General features: G+C 46.1%; 2 protein-coding genes across 2 annotated transcripts in view; one reads left to right on the top strand and one right to left on the bottom strand.

Moving 5' to 3' along the window:
- Positions 1-18287, bottom strand: part of LOC140468616 (SLAM family member 8-like) — a 396476-nt gene that overhangs the window by 144248 nt on the left and 233941 nt on the right. The gene's annotated exons all lie outside the window — the stretch shown is intronic.
- On the top strand, positions 1995-12587 carry LOC140468471 (CD48 antigen-like). The gene is made up of 6 exons (XM_072564557.1): positions 1995-2067; positions 3782-4102; positions 8767-9057; positions 10292-10417; positions 11043-11158; positions 12083-12587. The coding sequence occupies exons 1-6, from the start codon at positions 1995-1997 to the stop codon at positions 12173-12175; spliced, it is 1020 nt and encodes a 339-aa protein (XP_072420658.1). The 3' UTR covers positions 12176-12587.

Raw genomic sequence — 18287 nt, 5'->3', positions numbered from 1 at the left:
GTGATTTTCCTCTGCTCTGTGTAGTTCCTCTGTGCAGCAATGTGCGTTGGCTCGTTGAAATAATGTTCTGATGCAGCTTCGTTTGTGGGTGTTGGGATGACTGCTTCTGTAGTTCAGTATTTGGTCCGTATGTATTGTTTTACTGTAGACTTTCCAGTAAACAAAGTTTCTGTCAATGCTATGTCATATCCCCCCAGTGGACAATTTCTACTTCCAGTTCCCCAATTGTGTTCATTTATAGACTTGCTGCCTTTGTTAATTTTGAGTCCCTGTTCCTGAAGCAATATTAGATTTGTTACCGTACCTGCTGTAAACACTGATGCAAAGTAATTCCAACCAAATCAATCAACAAATTCTGAGACCTACATCTCTGCTCTGCCCTCTGCAACTGGATCTTTCACTTCCTGACCGATAGACTGCAATCGGTGAGAAAGGGCGACCACGCCTCCTTTACAAAAACCCTCAACACTGGCAACCTGTGAGGCTGCGTACTCAGCCCCTTACTATACTCCCTGTACCCTCATGACTGTGTGGCCAAATTCCATCTCAAGTCCAACTACAAGTTCGCTGATGACACTACCATTGTAGGCCGGGTCTCAATGCTGAGACAGAACGCAGGAAAGAGATAGAGTGGTTGGTTGCATGGTATAAAGCTAACAATCTCTTCCTCAATGACATCAAAATGAAAGAGCTGATCATTGACTTCAGGAAGCAAGGTGGGAGGGTACACTACTGCCTACATCAATGCTGCTGAGGTGGAGGTGCTCTAGAGTATCACCTTCCTAGGAGCAATGATCACCAACAATGTGTCCTGGTCCACCCATGTTAATACGATAGCCAATTTTACACAATAATACCTCAACATCTTCAGGAAGCTAAGGAACTTCAGCATGTTTGTAATGACACTTACCAATTTTTATAGATGCATCATAGAAAACATTCCATCCAGATGCATCACAGCTTGGTTTGGCAACTGCTCAGCCCAAGACAGTAAGAAACTATGAAGAGTTGTGAACACAGGTCAGTCCACCGTGCAAACCAACCAACTATGCATTGATTCCATCTGTATATCACGCTGACTCAGAAAGGCAGCCAACATCACCAAAACCCCGTTCCACCCTGGTCACAATCTCTTCCAACCTCTTCTGCTGGGCTGAAGATACAAAAGCTTAAACACATGCACCGACAGATTTAAGAACAGTTTCTTCCCCGCTGTTATTAAACTTCTCAACAGACCTCCCAAATTTAAAATTTAATATTGATCTCACACTTTGTGCATCTTCTCTGTAACATTGTATTCTTCACACTGTTCTATTACCCTAATGCACTTTATTTGTTACCAAATGCATGCAAAACAAAACATCTCACTGTACCTAAGTACATATGACAAAAATATATCAAATAAAATCAAAAGATGTTCATCAACAATTGTTTTTAATTATTTTCACCACCATCTCAGAAACTGTAAAATGAAGACTGCTTTTGAACTGTGGCTTGTTTTAGTTCATTGGCACTGAGGCTATTCATCGATATCTTCAATAAAACTTTCCCATTGTCAGGAAAACTGAAGCTCTCTCTTCCTGAAACTGGAGGTTGTTGGAAAAGTCTTCTACCCCTCATTTCATCTGCTCCCCTTTCTCTGCCTGTCTCCCCGTTTTCTCTGTCTCTTCATCCATCCAGCTCATAGACAGGTCCCCTGACCCCTCTGCTTCCGGCTGTGGAGAGGACCACCTGCAAGCTCTGGGAAGGGGTTAGGAGTCACAGCTAGTCACAATGGGGTAACTCAGAGAGAGAGGGGGACAGGGGAATGACAGACAACACAGAGGGGTACAGAGATGCATCGAAAGGCGTCTACACTGCCTGTTGTTTGGAGGGTGGTGTATTTGTCTCAGTCAAGTGCGTCTTGTTTCTGGATTTTGCTTGCACATTCGTTTCTGATCAGGTCGCTTCCTCGTTTTACAATCTCAATCAGTTCCTCTTCACTCTCTCCCTCGATGGCAACATGTAATTTTAATGCGAGATGGGCTTGTGTGCTGCTCGTTGCTCTCCTCTCTGCCTTCTGCGTCAGTGAGTAACAACTTTTGTGTCTATTTTAGTTTAAACTTCAGCCCTCATTTCTCCAAAGTTTTCCACTGTACACATGTGAAGGCCATTCAGCTCATTGTGCTTGACCAGCTGGAAGGTCTCACCGAGGAAACAACCTAGAATCCATTCTGTCTCATTCCTTCCCTTTAACCCCTCTCGGAATTTTTGGCTTTTTCCATGAAACATTCCTTCAACTCCTTCGTATTCAGCGTCCTCATTCTTGATCACACCACTTCACCATTTGGTCAGCAACAGGCTCTGTGAAAGCTCTGGCAGTTGTTTCTTCCTTTTTTTTGGCCGGTTCATCTTTCATCATTAAACCGACGTTACCAACATTTTTCTTTACAAACATGCCAGGTTGTTGAAACTTATACACCAACTTCAAGAAAGCAGTCAGCATCTAACCTCATGCTATCCCTGTCATGGGAGTGATTGATGCAGACAGGTGAAGACAACATTACTTTGCATCTAACGCTATGCAGTCTCCATACTGGGAGTGTTTGATGGGGGACAGTGTAGGGGGAGCTTTACTCTGTATCTAACCCCGTGCTGTCCCTGTCCTGAGAGTATTTGAAGAGGGACAGTGTAGGGGGAGCTTTACTCTGTATCTAATCCCGTGCTGTCCCTGTCCTGAGAGTATTTGAAGAGGGACAGTGTAGGGGGAGCTTTACTCTGTATCTAATCCCATGCTGTCCCTGTCCTGGGAGTGTTTGATGGGGCACAGTGTAGAGGAAACTTTACTCTGTATCTAACCCCGTGCTGTCCCTGTCCTGGGAGTGTTTGATATGGGGACATTGTAGAGGGAACTTTACTCTGTATCTAACTCTGTGCTGTCCCTGTCCTGGGAGTGTTTGATGGGGGACAGTGTAGAGGAAGCTTTCCTCTGTATCTAACCCCATGCTGTCCCAGTCCTGGGAGTGTTTGATGGGGGACAGTTTCGAAAAAGCTTTACTCTGTATCTAAACTTGTGCTATCCCTGTCCTGGGAGTGTTTGATGGGGGGACAGTGTAGAGAGAGCTTTACTCTGTATCTAACCCCATGCTGTCCCTGTTCTGGGAGTGTTTGATGGGGGACAGTGTAGAGAGAGCTTTACTCTGTATCTAACCCCATGCTGTCCCTGTCCTGGGAGTGTTTGATGGGGGACAGTGTAGAGGGAGCTTTACTCTGTATCTAACCCTGTGCTGTCCCTGTCCTGGGAGTGTTTGATGGGGGGACAGTGTAGAGAGAGCTTTACTCTGTATCTAACCCTGTGCTGTCCCTGTCCTGGGAGTGTTTGATGGGGGATAGTGTAGGAAAAGCCTTAGTCTGTATCTAACCCCATGCTCTCCCTGTCCTGGGAGTGTTTGATGTGGGACAGTGTAGAGGGAGCATTACTCTGTATCTAACCCCATTACTGTTCCTGTACTGACTGCGTTTGATGGGGGACAGTGTAAAGGGAGCATTACTCTGTATCTAACCCTGTGCTGTCCCTGTCCTGAGAGCGTTTGATGGGGCACTGTGCAGACAGGTAATACTCTGCAATTTCTTTCTTGCCAGATTTCTGTTCATTGTCTCAATGATCGGTTCCAAAGTAATGATTTGCCTTTGTGTGTCTTTTTGTAGATATATTGCAGAGCTTTTCATGTCTCATAGTGTTCTTCAATGACTTGGCTTGTCTTTTTCCACACTGACTGACTGTGTCCTCTTGTTCCCTTAGTTCATAGTGAAGACATCCATCTGTCTGTGAATGGATCCCTCGGTCAGTCCGTTTCCCTACCTATGGTAATCCATAACAGATCAATGGAGAATGAGATTGTCTGGATTCAATCTTCACCCAGAATCAAAATAGCAAGATATATAGATGGGAATGTGAAATATTTTGGCAGTGAGGAATACAAGAAACGGATACATTTGCACCCTGAGAACTTCAGTCTTCAAATCAATGACTTACAGAGGGAAGATGCTGGGAATTATGAGGTAATTGTAACACCAGATTCAGGAAAGGAAATATCTGAGAGAGTTCGACTGGCCATGTACGGTGAGTGAGACTCAACTGAACCTACTTTGCTGTCACGTTTTTTGAAATCTGTCTCATGATAAGAGGATGTGATGTACTACTTGTATTGTCACAAGACTATTGACTCAGAGAGCAGGATTTCAAATTCCATAAACATCTGGAATTAAGTTTAATGATGGTCATAAAACCACAGTTGAGTGTCAGAAATGTTCTTCAGGGAAAGAAATCTGCCATTGTTGCTTGTTCTCACTCACAGATGTCACAGAGTCATAGAGATGTACAGCACAGAAACAGACCCTTCAGTCCAACCCGTCCATGCTGACCAGATATCCCAACCCAATCTAGTCCCACCTGCCAGCACCCGGCCCATATCCCCCCAAACCCTTCCTATTCATATACCCATCCAGATGCCTCTTAAATGCTGTAATTGTACCAGCCTCCACCACATCCTCTGGCAGCTCATTCCATACACGCACCACCCTCTGTGTGAAATAGTTGCCCCTTAGGTCCCTTTTATATCTTTCCCCTCTCACCCTAAACCTATGCCCCTCTAGTTCTGGACTCCCTGACCCCAGGGAAAAGACTTTCCCTATTTACCCTATCCATGCCCCTCATAATTTTATAAACCTCTATAAGGTCACCCCTCAGCCTCCGACGCTCCAGGGAAAACAGCCCCAGCCTGTTCAGCCTCTCCCTGTAGCTCAGATCCTCCAACTCTGGCAACATCCTTGTAAATCTTTTCTGAACCCTTTCAAGTTTCACAACATCTTTCTGATAGGAAGAAGACCAGAATTGCACGTGATATTCCAAAAGTGGCCTAACCTTCAGGGATTCAATGTATTTAACTCCTAACTGCCTTCTGAAAAGGCGTTGCAAGCCAATTTCTACCAGGTCACAACAAAGAAATGAAATCAGATTGACCACCTGACAGGAACCTCAGTGCCAGGAGAGACAACAACAGGAACAGCCCTCTCGACCCTGTGAGGTCCTCCTTCCTTACATCTGGCGATGATTGACAAAATTGGGAGACTTCAAGTTTCCTCATTTCCCCTCCCCCCACCTCACCCCAGTTCCAAACTTCCAGCTCAGCACTGTCCCCGTGACTTGTCCTACCTGCCTATCCCCTTTTCCACCTATCCACTCCACCCTCCCCCCGACCTATCACCTTCATCCCCTCCCCCACTCACCTATTGTACACTATGCTACATTCTCCCCACCCCCACCCTCCTCTAGCTTATCTCTCCACGCTTCAGGCTCTCTGCCTTTCTTTCTGATGAAGGGCTTTTGCCCGAAACGTCGATTTTACTGCTCCTCGGATGCTGCCTGAACTGCTGTGCTCTTCCAGCACCACTAATCCAGAAAATTGGGAGAGCAATCCCAAAGACTAAGTCAAGGATCAGCCTGACACAGTCACACTCATGAAATCATATCTTACAGAGAATATCCCAGACACCGCTCTCCCCATCCTTGGTTATATCCTGTCCCATCAGCTGGACAGGCCCAGCAGAGGTGGCGATGCAGCAATATACAGGGATTGACTCAAGACTAACCCCGGACTGCATGACGTCTCCTTGGCATCAGGTCAAACATCGCGGGGATTACCATTAACCAGCTGGGCTAACTATATGAATGCAGTGACTACAAGAGCAGGTCAGAGGCTAGGATTACTTCACATCTTATTCACCAACACTTGTCCACACAAGTCAGGAATGTGATAGAATATTCCTCACCTGCCTGGATGGGGGCAGCTCCAACAACAGTCTAGATGTTTGACATCACCCAGTTCAAAGCAGCCCACTTGATTGAGAGTGTGGCGCTGGAAAAACACAGCAGGTCAGGTAGCATCCAAGGAGCAGGAGAATCAACATTTCGGGCATAGGTCCTTCATCACGAATATGGCTTGTCAGCTGGGGGGCTGAGAGACAAATGGGAGGCGGTGGGGCTGGGGGTAAGTAGTTGGGAATGTGATAGGTAGATGAAGGTGGGGATGAAGGTGATAGGTTAGAGAGGAGGGTGGAGCGGATAGGTTGGAAGGAAGATGAACGGGTCAAGAGGGTGATGCTGAGTTGGAGGCTTGGGACTGGGATAAGGTGGGAGGAGGGCAGATGAGGAAACTGGTGAAATCCACATTCATCTTGTGTGGTTGGAGCGTCCCAAGGCGGAAGATGAAGCGTTCTTCCTCCAGGCTTTGGGTGGCTAGGGTTTGGTGATGGAGGAGGCCCAGGACTTGCATGTCCTTGGTGGGGTGGGAGGGCAATGGGAGGGGGAGTTGAAGTGTTCAGGCCACAGGGCAATGGGGTTGCTTAATGCGTGTGTCCCAGAGATGTTCTCTGAAACGATCCGCAAACTGGTGTCCTGTCTCCCCAATGTAGAGGACACCACATTGAGTACAACAGGTACAGTAGATGAGGTGAGTGGAAGTACAGGTAAATCTCTGTCAGATGTGGAAGGATCCTTTGGGGCCTTGGACGGAGGTGAAGCAGAAATGTGGGTGCAGGTTTTGCAATTCTTGCACTGGCCAGTGAAGCTGCTGGGACTGGGATGTGGGCTGGTGATTGGGGGGGGGTGGGGGGGGGGGGGGGTGGCGTAGATCTGACAAGAAAGTGGCAGAGGGAATGGTCTCTCCGAAACGCAGATACGGGTGGGGAGGGAAATATATCCCTGGTGGTGGGGTCTATTTCTTGGTGGCCACACCCCACTCCCGGCACCTTCCTGCCTGCTGACAACGATGTGATTGGCTCTCAGTTAGCCAAACAGCTTATGGTGCGAAAGTATGAGAAGAGGTCTTCAGAGCCCCAAGAGAGGGAGAGCTGACCCTTTTCTCTGCAATATTAACCAACTCAAGCCTGAAGAAAGCCAGTTTATTTTTCCTCACCAGTAACGTGAAGGTGTGCTTCTTTTTTACCAGTAAGTCAGACTTTTTACGTGTGAACTAGGAGCTTCTAATGAAAGGTGCTAGAGAAGGAGAACTGAGGAACAGCAAGTCCTAACAAACCTCAAGGAACAAACCCTTTGAACAAGGACTATTGAACTGCTGTTCCAGTTTCCAACTTCACCCATAACCCCCATGCTTTTTTCCCCTGTCTGTGTCTATCTGTTTATAGAGGGGGAGTTTGTGAGGGAGAGTAAGAGTTTGTAGGAGAAAGTGAGGACTGCAGATGCTGGAGATCAGAGCTGAAAATGTGTTGCTGGAAAAGCGCAGCAGGTCAGGCAGCATCCAAGGAACAGGAGAATCAACATTACGGGCATGAGCCCTTCTTCAGGAATGAGGAAAGTGTGTCCAGCAGGCTAAGATAAAGGGTAGGGAGGAGGGACTTGGGGGAGGGGTGTTGGAAATGCGATAGGTGGAAGGAGGTTAAGGTGAGGGTGATAGGCCGGAGTGGGGGTGGGGGCGGAGAGGTCAGGAAGAAGATTACAGGTTAAGAAGGTGGTGCTGAGTTCGAGGGTTGGGACTGAGACAAGGTGGGGGGAGGGGAAATGAGGAAACTGGAGAAATCTGAGTTCATCCCTTGTGGTTGGAGGGTTCCTAGGCGGAAGATGAGGCGCTCTTCCTCCAGCCGTTGTGTTGCTATGGTCTGGCGATGTCCAAGGGCCTGCATGTTCTTGGTGGAGTGGGAGGGGGAGTTGAAGTGTTGAGCCACGGGGTGGTTGGGTTGGTTGGTCCGGGTGTCCCAGAGGTGTTCTCTGAAACGTTCCGCAAGGAGGCGGCCTGTCTCCCCAATATAGAGGAGGCCACATCGGGTGCAGCAGATGCAATAAATGATGTGTGCAGAGGTGCAGGTGAATTTGTGGCGGATATGGAAGGATCCCTTGGGGCCTTGGAGGGAAGTAAGGGGGGGAGGTGTGGGTGCAAGTTTTGCATTTCTTGCAGTTGCAGGGGAAGGTGCCGGGAGTGGAGGTTGGGTTGGTGGGGGGTGTGGACCTGATGAGGGAGTCACAGAGGGAGTGGTCTTTTCGGAACGATGATAAGGGAGAGGAGGGAAACATATCCCTGATGGTGGGGTCAGTTTGGAGGTGGCGGAAATGACGACGGACGATACGATGTGACCTTGTAGAGTTATGTGTCAACAGTCCTTAATTGTTCATCAATTCATTTGGAAACATTAGAATTTTTGTTAAGTAAAGAAACATGGTCTGTGTTTTTTGTCAACATGGGTCCAAAAGGTAGGTAAATTGACAATTTTGTGATTTTGAAAAAAAAATCTTTAACATTTATGAATACTCTGGGAATAGTGGGGTTTCATTTTGAGTGTGATACTGCAGTGAGATGTAACAATTGACATAATTGCAGCTTTACTAATCTGCACTGGCACAGCAACAGGTGTCTCAAAGTGCATCTCAAGATTCTTTTGCCAACAATTAATCATACTTAAAATAAATTCTTTATGAAATGCTGATATTGCTGGTTTATAATTTCTTTGTAAGCAATGGTGCCATAATTTATGCGGCTCATAGTTGCACACTCATTCATTCTTTGTGTATTCATCTATTCATTATGATACCTGGAACTTGTTTGAACTCAGCGGATGAGGGAAAGTGTTAATGTGTCAGGTTGAGGAATGAGCAGGAATGAAACGTTCCCTGGAATGGGTCTGAATCGGGGCACAGGGTGTGTAGAATTGTGTTGCCAACAAGGGTCTCCATTGCTTCCTCATATGTCTCTCGTTTCTTGATCTCAATGTCAGAGCCTGTGACAGGAGCTGCCATCCGTGTTGTAAACTCCACCACGTGGAACTGCAATGTGACCCTGAGGTGCTCAGTAACAACAGGCAGTAACGTCAGCTTCACTTGGTGGATAGGACAAGAAATATCAGGAAATGACAGCACCCATCGTCTCTCGGAATACAGAGAGAGTTTGCAGATTTCGTTCACAGGGGAAACCAATGACAGTGTTGTCAGGTGTGAGGCCAGGAATCCAGTCAGTCACGGGACTGCAGAGATAATTCTGAGAGATGTCTGTAATGGAAATGTACCTGGTGAGTGTCACAGAGAGAAATGAGATGTATTAAAACTATCAGGTATTAAAACTATCCTGGGAGTGTTTGATGGGGGACAGTGTATAGGGAGCTTTACTCTGTACCTAACCCCGTGCTGTCCCTGTCCTGGGAGTGTTTGATGGGGGACAGTGTAGAGGGAGCTTTACTCTGTACCTAACCCCGTGCTGTCCCTGTCCTGGGAGTGTTTGATGGGGGACAGTGTAGAGGGAGCTTTACTCTGTACCTAACCCCGTCCTGTCCCTGTCCTGGGAGTGTTTGATGGGGGACAGTGTATAGGGAGCTTTACTCTGTACCTAACCCCGTCCTGTCCCTGTCCTGGGAGTGTTTGATGGGGGACAGTGTATAGGGAGCTTTACTCTGTACCTAACCCCGTGCTGTCCCTGTCCTGGGAGTGTTTGATGGGAGACAGTGTTGAGAAGACTTTACTCAGTGTCAGATCTCATGATGTATAATAGACCTAAGTTCAGGAAACCAAATGGAGAAACAATTTGGATTAGAGTCAGCCTGGGAATCATAAAAAAATTAACAAGGGAAATTCTCTGTTCATGAAAGCAAAGATAGCTGAAGGGTTGTAGGATCAGTCAACACAGATGCAGGAGCAGGCATTTCAGGAGATATTTCAGAATATACACAATAGAGATATTCTGAAGAATACGGAAAGATCCAAAGGAGAAGCACACTATCCATGGTTAACCAGTAAGGGTAAAGGTAGTAACAAATGGAAAGGAAAAGCATGTAACATTGCAAAGACAGGCAGCAGCTCAGAAGAAGGGGAGTCAATGGTTGGGGGGAGAATGCAGGGAGGTGGTGTGAGGATTGTCAGACCAGCCAAAATTAAATGATGGTGCAGACTCAAGGGGTCAAATAGCCTACTCCTAGATTGAGCGAGGTTAATATTGGTAGAGTTACCGTCAGTAACACATCACACTGGGGGTGGGGGAGAGGGGTCACTGAGTGACAGTGTGAGGGAGCTGGATTAACATCAGGAGAGATACAGTCAGTAACACAGGGCACTGGGGGGGGAGAGGGGTTACTGAGGGACAATGTGAGGGAGCTGGATTAACATCAGGAGAGATACAGTCAATGACTGATAATGGTGAAGAGTGGTTATTGAGTGCGTGTGTGAGAGGACTATTTGAGTGAATGCATATAGCACTGTTTTTGCAATTTGCATTAATCTAATTGAAATGATTTCTTTCTTTCCCATTTACAGAGTTATCAACAGGCTCATCTTACTTGCAACTGCTTCTGGTTATACCTTTACTAGTTATCACACTGTGCTTCGTATGTTTTTGGATGAAGCGAGCTGCTTTGAGGAAAACATGTCTGTGTTGTGAAGGCAAGTGGTTGAAACTAAGTTTCCATGGCCAAGGGGCTTCTGACCTTCGGTTGAGGAGGAATACAGCATCGTCCCTTCTGGGAAAGCAGGAATGAGGGCAAGGGGCTCATTGAGGTTCGAGCAGGATTTATCGCAATTTGAGGAAAGGGCCCACTCTGCAGTGGAACTGAGACCTATAGACAGGCACACACAGACAGACAGGCCCAGAAATACCCCAGGTTCCAGTGGTCTCTGTCCCTCCCACCAGGGTTAGCGCTGAAATAGGTACAATACCAGCCAGGGCCCACAGGACCCTCCCGTAGATTAGTCAGGCAGTTGGTGGAAGTGAATTCTCATCACTGTCCTGGTTAATCAACTTGGGCACTGAATAGAGAGGGGAGGAAGTGAAGACACAAGGAGTGGAATAGCAAAGCTAGAAATGGCAGTGAGTAAATGGAGTTAGGACACCAATGGGTGTTGAATCAGAGCAGACTGATTCTGAACTGGGAATGAGTGCAGGTGGAGGGTTGGTTGGGAGATGAGGAGTGGCTGGGGACGTGACAGGCTGTGAGCAAGGCCCCAAATGATGGGGTTCCGTCAGTAAATACACAGGTCACTCACTATTGTTTATCCTTCCATTTCAAAGCTTCAAAAAAGCAACAAGAGATGCAGGATATGGACAACACATTCACTGTTTACTCACAAGTGCAACCAATAACTAGACAGGAACGAAATCACCTTCCTCCTGAAGGAAATGAAATGGTAATGGGAAACCGGGTATGACAATGGTATGACACCACCACCCCCACCAACCCCCCCCCACCTGCCCCCCCTCCCCCCCCCCCCTCCACTGCCCCAGATTTCACTGGGACATACACCCAAACACACTAACCTTCACTGTCCCTAAACCACTCTGAAGGGCTTTCAATGGTATTCCCAAATGAATCCCCAGTATCCACATTCTAGGGGCATGATTGACTAGAAACTGAACTGGTCTAGCCATATAAACACAGTCCAAACACAAAAAGTATACGGTGGCTGTAACAGCAGGTCAGAGCTTGGGATACTACAGCAAGTAACTGACCTCCGGACTCCCCAAAAGCCTGTCCCACCACCTACAAGGCACAGGTCAGGAGGGTGAGGGAATACTCCCCACTTGCCCTGGATGGGGACAGCTCCAACAACACTCATGAAGCTCAACCCCATCCAGATAAAGCAGCCCCCGCTTGATTGGTCCCACACCCACAAATATCGCCCCCCCCCCTCCTTCCACCGACGCTCAGTAGCAGCGGTGTGTACCATCTACAAGATGCACTGCAGAAATTCACCAAAGATCCTCATACATCACCTTCCAAACCCACGACCACTTCCATCTAGAAAGACAAGGGCAGCAGATACGCCCCTTACAATTCCCCATCAAAGCCCTTCACCATCCTGACTCGGAAATATATCGCCGTTCCCTTCAGTGTGGCTGGGTCAGAATCCTGGAATTCCCTCCCTCAGGAGCATTCTGGGTTTACTCACAGCACACGGACTGCAGCGGGTCAAGTAGGCAACTTACCACCACCTTCTCAAGGGGGGCAACTAGGGACGGGCAATAAATCCTGATCCAGTCAGCCATGCCCCACAAATGAATGAAAAGAATGTTTGTACTTTCTTCACAAACCAGACTTTCTTTTTCTGTAGAACGTGAAACGCCATGAGACCTATGAGCTACCAATGACAGTGTATGTTACCGTCAAGCCACATGGAAACCAAGGCCTTACGTTAAAAATGTGAGGGAATTCTCATCCAGTTCAACCCAGGATAAGCTCAGATCCCTGCTTGCTCTCTACTTTGTGAGCTCAACCCAGCCTGGGTCAACAAGAAGGGAGGATGGGATTTAGTCCTGAGCCATAGATCAAAGAAAATTCCACTCTTCCCACCTTGCCTGCGCTAGATTTTATAAATCACACAACACCAGGTTATAGTCTAACAGGTTTATTTGGAAGTACTAGCTTTCAAAGTGCTGCTTGATTAGATTCCCTACAGTGTGGAAACAGGCCCTTCGGCCCAACAAGCCCACACCAACCTTCCAAAGAGTAACCCACCCAGACCCATTTCCCTTTGACTAATGCACCTAACACTACAGGCAGTTTAGCATGGCCAATTCCCCTGGCCTGCACAAGGGAACTGGAGCACCCAGCGGAAACTCATGCAGACATAGGGAGAATGTGCAAACTCCCACACAGACAGCTGCCCTGAGGCTGGAGTCGAACCTGGGTCCCTGGTGCCGTGAGGCAGCAGTGCTAACCGCTGAGCCACCGCATGCTAGTGCTTCCAAATAAACCTATTGGACTATAACCTGGTGTTGTGTGATTTTTAACTTTGTCCACCCCAATCCAACACCACCTCCTCCAAATCAAATGTTATTAGGTATCTTTGCTGACTGTTTTGAGTTTCGTTTTGACATCCTTTCCATTGTTGCCTAGAACTGTATTTAGAAAGTCAAATGAATCTGAAAATGCAGCCATTCTACGTGTGCTTAAGACAGACAGAAAGACAAATGTGTACTGCTTTATTTCTATATTTACATTTTTTTTAAAAATTGCAAAGAACATAAGGAATTGATGCAGGAGCAGGCTATTCAGTTCCTCATGTCTGCACTGTAATTGATAAGGATCAAGGCTGTTTGTTAACTTGTGTACTGTTCTCTCAGCCACCTTTTTGAAACTATAAAATTGCTCTTAGATTCTGCCCCAGTGTTTTGAGCAGCTGGGAGTGAAAAGAATATGACAGTAACCTTGAGCAATGCCCAGTGAGACCTGTAACACATTGAAAAGTATAAAGCACCTTCTCCTATCTGACCCCCATCATCATACTAACCAGGAGCAATGTCACATGAGACCTATCAGTCAGACCTGTAACACACAGGAAAGTATAAAGCACCTTCTCCTATCTGACCCCCATCATCACACGAACCAGGAGCAATGTCACATGAGACCTATCAGTGAGACCTGTAACTCATATCACAGTATAAAGCACCTTCTCTTATTGGACTCTCACCATTTCACTAACCAGGAGCAATGCTAGGTGAGATCACTCATTAATAATTTAACATAAAGCAAAGCGTAAAGTTATATTTTCCCATCTGACCCCCATCGTCACACTAAACCTGATGAATGCCAGGTGAGATCACTCAATGATATGTATAGCACACAGCAAACTGTAAAACTCCTTCCCCATCAGCTATCTGTAAGAATAATAGGGTGATTATGGGAGGGGATTTTAACTTTCCAAACATCGACTGGGACTGTCATAGTGTTAAGATTTAGATAGAGAGGAATTTCTTAAGTGTGTACAAGACAATTTTCTGATTCAGTATGTGGATGTACCTACTAGAGAAGGTGCAAAACCTGACCTATTCTTGGAAACAAGACAGGACAGGTGACTGAGGTGTCAGTGGGGAGCACTTTGGGGCCAGCGACCATAATTCTATTCACTTTAAAATAGTGATGGAAAAGGATAGACCAGATCTAAAAGTTGAAGTTCTAAATTGGAGAAAGGCCAATTTTGACGGTATTCGGCAAGAACTTTCGAAAGCTGATTGGAGGCAGATGTTCGCAGGTAAAGGTATGGCTGGGAAATGGGAAGCCTTCAGAAATGAGATAACAAGAATCCAGAGAAAGTATATTCCTGTCAGGGTGAAAGGGAAGGCTGGTAGGTATAGGGAATGCTGATTGACTAAAAAATTGAGGGTTTGGTTCAGAAAAAGAAGGAAGCAAATGTCAGGTATAGACAGGATCGATTGAGTCCTTAGAAGAGTACAAAGGAAGTAGGAGTATACTTAAGAGGGAAATCAGGAGGGCAAAACAGGAACTTGACATAGCTTTGGCAAATAGAATTAAGGAGAATCCAAAGGGTTTTTACAAATACGTTAAGGACAAAAGGGTAACCAGGGAGAAAATAGGGTCCTTCAAAGATCAGCAAGGCAGCCTTTGTGTGGAGCCACAGAAAATGGGGGAGATACTAAATGAATATTTTGCATCAGTATTTACTGTGGAAAAGGATATGGAAGATACAGACTGTAGGGAAATAGATGGTGACATCTTACAAAATGTCCAAATTACAGAGGAGGAAGTGCTGGATGTCTTGAAACGGTTAAAAGTGGATAAATCTCCAGGACCTGATCAGGTGTACCCGAGAACTCTGTGGGAAGCTCGAGAAGTGATTGCTGGGCCTCTTGCTGAGATATTTGTATCATCGATAGTCACAGGTGAGGTGCCGGTAGACTGGCGGTTGGCAAACGTGGTGCCACTGTTTAAGAAAGGGTGGTAAGGACAAGCCAGGGAACAATAGACCGGTGAGCCTAACCTCAGTGGTGGGCAAGTTGTTAGAGGGAATCCTGAGGGACAGGGTGTACATGTAATTGGAAAGGCAAGGATTGATTAGGGATAGTCAACATGGCTTTGTGCATGGGAAAGTGTGTCTTACAAGCTTGACTGAGTTTTTTGAAGAAGTAACAAAGAAGGAGGGCAGAGCAGGAAATATGATCTATATAGACTTCTGTAAGGCGTTCGACAAGGTTCCCCATGGGAGACTGATTAGCAAGGTTAGATCTCATGGAATACAGGGAGAACGAGCCATTTGGATACAGAACTGGCTCAAAGGTAGAAGACAGAGGGTGGTGGTGGAGGGTTGTTTTTCAGACTGGAGGCCTGTGACCAGTGGAGTGCCACAAGGATCGGGGCTGGTTTTCGTCATTTACATAAATGATTTGAATGTGAGCTTAAGAGGTACAGTTAGTAAGTTTGCAGATGAGACCAAAATTGGAGGTGTAGTGGACAGCGAAGAGGGTTACCTCAGATTACAACAGGATCTGGACCAGATGGGCCAATGGGCTGAGAAGTGGCAGATGGAGTTTAATTCAGATAAATGTGAGGTGCTGCATTTTGGGAAAGCAAATCTTAGCAGGACTTATACACTTAATGGTAAGGTCCTAGGGAGTGTTGCTGAACAAAGAGACCTTGGAGTGCAGGTTCATAGCTCCTTGAAAATTGAGTCGCAGGTAGATAGGAGAGTGAAGAAGGCGTTTGGTACGCTTTCCTTTATTGGTCAGAGTATTGAGTACAGGAGTTGGGGGGTCATGTTGCAGCTGTACAGGACATTGGTTAGGCCACTGTTGGAATATTGCGTGCATTTCTGGTCTCCTTCCTATCGGAAAGATGTTGTGAAACTTGAAAGGGTTCGGAAAAGATTTACAAGGATGTTGCCAGGGTTGGAGGATCTGAGCTACAGGGAGAGGCTGAACAGGCTGGGGCTGTTTTCCTGGAGCGTCGGAGGCTGAGGGGTGACCTTATAGAGGTTTACAAAATTATGAGGGGCATGGATAGGATAAGTAGGCAAAGTCTTTTCCCTGGGGTCAGGGAGTCCAGAACTAGAGGGGCATAGGTTTAGGGTGAGAGGGGAACGATATAAAAGAGACCCAAGGGTCAACCTTTTCACCCAGAGGGTGGTACGTGTATGGAATGAGCTGCCAGAGGATGTGGTGGAGGCTGGTACAATTGCAACATTTAAGAGGCATCTGGATGGGTATATGAATAGGAAGGGTTTGGGGGGATATGGGCTGGGTGCTGGCAGGTGGGACTAGATTGGGTTGGGATATCTGGTCGGCATGGACGGGTTGGACCGAAGGGTCTGTTTCCATGCTGTACATCACTATGACTCTATGACTCCATCTGATTCCTGTCAGTACATAAAACAGTTGCAATGCCACATGGGAGCTGTCAGTGATATTTATAACATATAGTGTTGTATAAAGGTCCTTCTCCCATTTACCCTCACCATCACTCAGTGATATTGTTGATGTCTGCCTTGTTCCTCGAATCCAGACAACACAAATTTCTGTACAATAGCAGTAGCTTTTATTTTCAGACAGCCGGCATGAGATTTCAAAATATCTCCAAAGTAGCCGAGTGCCTCCTTGTGGCAACACTTCTTCTGGAATCTCTGCCTTACATCCAGAGACAGTATATTTTATAGGAATTAAACAAAGACTTATCAGTCACATGAATGATTGTCATCACATAATTTAAAGTAAGAAATTATGAATTTACAAAACTCGATGAATGTCGATGTCCTGTAATAATGTGTGAACGGATTACAGAGACTGATTATCGTATCTTCCATGATTATGTGTTGATGGAAAGAGATTAAAGCAGAAAGGTTTTGCCTGCTACCAAATGGGGAACTCACATCCCTATGGTAATATGGAGGGGAAGTAAATAGGGATTCACATCCCTATGGTAATATGGAGGGGAAGTAAATGGGGATTCACATCCCTATGGTAATATGGAGGGGAAGTAAATGGGGATTCACATCCCTATGGTAATATGGAGGGGAAGTAAATAGGGATTCACATCCCTATGGTAATATGGAGGGGAAGTAAATAGGGATTCACATCCCTATGGTAATATGGAGGGGAAGTAAATGGGGATTCACATCCCTATGGTAATATGGAGGGGAAGTAAATAGGGATTCACATCCCTATGGTAATATGGAGGGGAAGTAAATGGGGATTCACATCCCTATGGTAATATGGAGGGGAAGTAAATGGGGCTTCATATCCCTATGGTAATATGGAGGGGAAGTAAGACCATGGGAAAGGGAGGCATTTAAGAGGGTTGGGGACTGGGCTATTAGTCCTGTTTGGAAAGGACAAAGGTCTTATCTAGGGGATTTTTAACCCTTAAGTCCCTAAAGTGCCCTAAAAGATAAGCAAAGCATGGAACTGACCCCATTGTGACATTTTAACTTCCTCAATATATATAAAACACATTGCACTTATGTAAAGCTCCTTCTCCCATTGACCCTCCTCATCACACAAACCAGGATCAATGCCACATGACAGCTGTCAGTGATATCTATAAGACTCACACTGTATAACACACCTTCTCCCATTGACCCTCATCACACAAACCAGGATCAATGCCACATGACAGCTGTCAGTGATATCTATAAGACTCACACTGTATAACACACCTTCTCCCATTGACCCTCATCACACAAACCAGGATCAATGCCACATGACAGCTGTCAGTGATATCTATAAGACTCACACTGTATAACACACCTTCTCCCATTGACCATCATCACACAAACCAGGATCAATGCCACATGACAGCTGTCAGTGATATCTATAAGACTCACACTGTATAACACACCTTCGCCCATTGACCCTCCATCATCACACAAACCAGATTCAATGCCACATGACAGCTGTCAGTGATATCTATAAGACTCACACTGTATAACACACCTTCTCCCATTGACCATCATTACACAAACCAGGATCAATGCCACATGACAGCTGTCAGTGATATCTATAAGACTCACACTGTATAACGCACCTTCTCCCATTGACCCTCCATCATCACACAAACCAGGATCAATGCCACATGACAGCTGTCAGGGATATCTATAAGACTCACACTGTATAACGCACCTTCTCCCATTGACCCTCCATCATCACACAAACCAGGATCAATGCCACATGACAGCTGTCAGTGATATCTATAAGACTCACACTGTATAACACACCTTCTCCCATTGACCATCATCACACAAACCAGGATCAATGCCACATGACAGCTGTCAGTGATATCTATAAGACTCACACTGTATAACGCACCTTCTCCCATTGACCCTCCATCATCACACAAACCAGGATCAATGCCACATGACAGCTGTCAGTGATATCTATAAGACTCACACTGTATAACGCACCTTCTCCCATTGACCCTCCATCATCACACAAACCAGGATCAATGCCACATGACAGCTGTCAGTGATATCTATAAGACATCACACTGTATAACGCACCTTCTCCCATTGACCCTCCATCATCACACAA

Source organism: Chiloscyllium punctatum, chromosome 47, assembly GCF_047496795.1.
Source record: "Chiloscyllium punctatum isolate Juve2018m chromosome 47, sChiPun1.3, whole genome shotgun sequence".
Classification (NCBI taxonomy): domain Eukaryota; kingdom Metazoa; phylum Chordata; class Chondrichthyes; order Orectolobiformes; family Hemiscylliidae; genus Chiloscyllium; species Chiloscyllium punctatum.
The sequence above is the reverse complement of the archived record's forward strand: the minus strand, read 5'-3'. Positions and strand labels throughout refer to the sequence as shown.

Bases quoted from the DNA above. Each gene is read 5' to 3' on its own strand.
- LOC140468471 (XM_072564557.1), top strand. From the start codon at position 1,995: ATGGCAACATGTAATTTTAATGCGAGATGGGCTTGTGTGCTGCTCGTT. The intron at 9,058-10,291 runs GTGAGTGTCACA...TCCCATTTACAG, and splicing joins CTGTAATGGAAATGTACCTG to AGTTATCAACAGGCTCATCT. The intron at 11,159-12,082 runs GTAATGGGAAAC...CTTTTTCTGTAG, and splicing joins CTCCTGAAGGAAATGAAATG to AACGTGAAACGCCATGAGAC.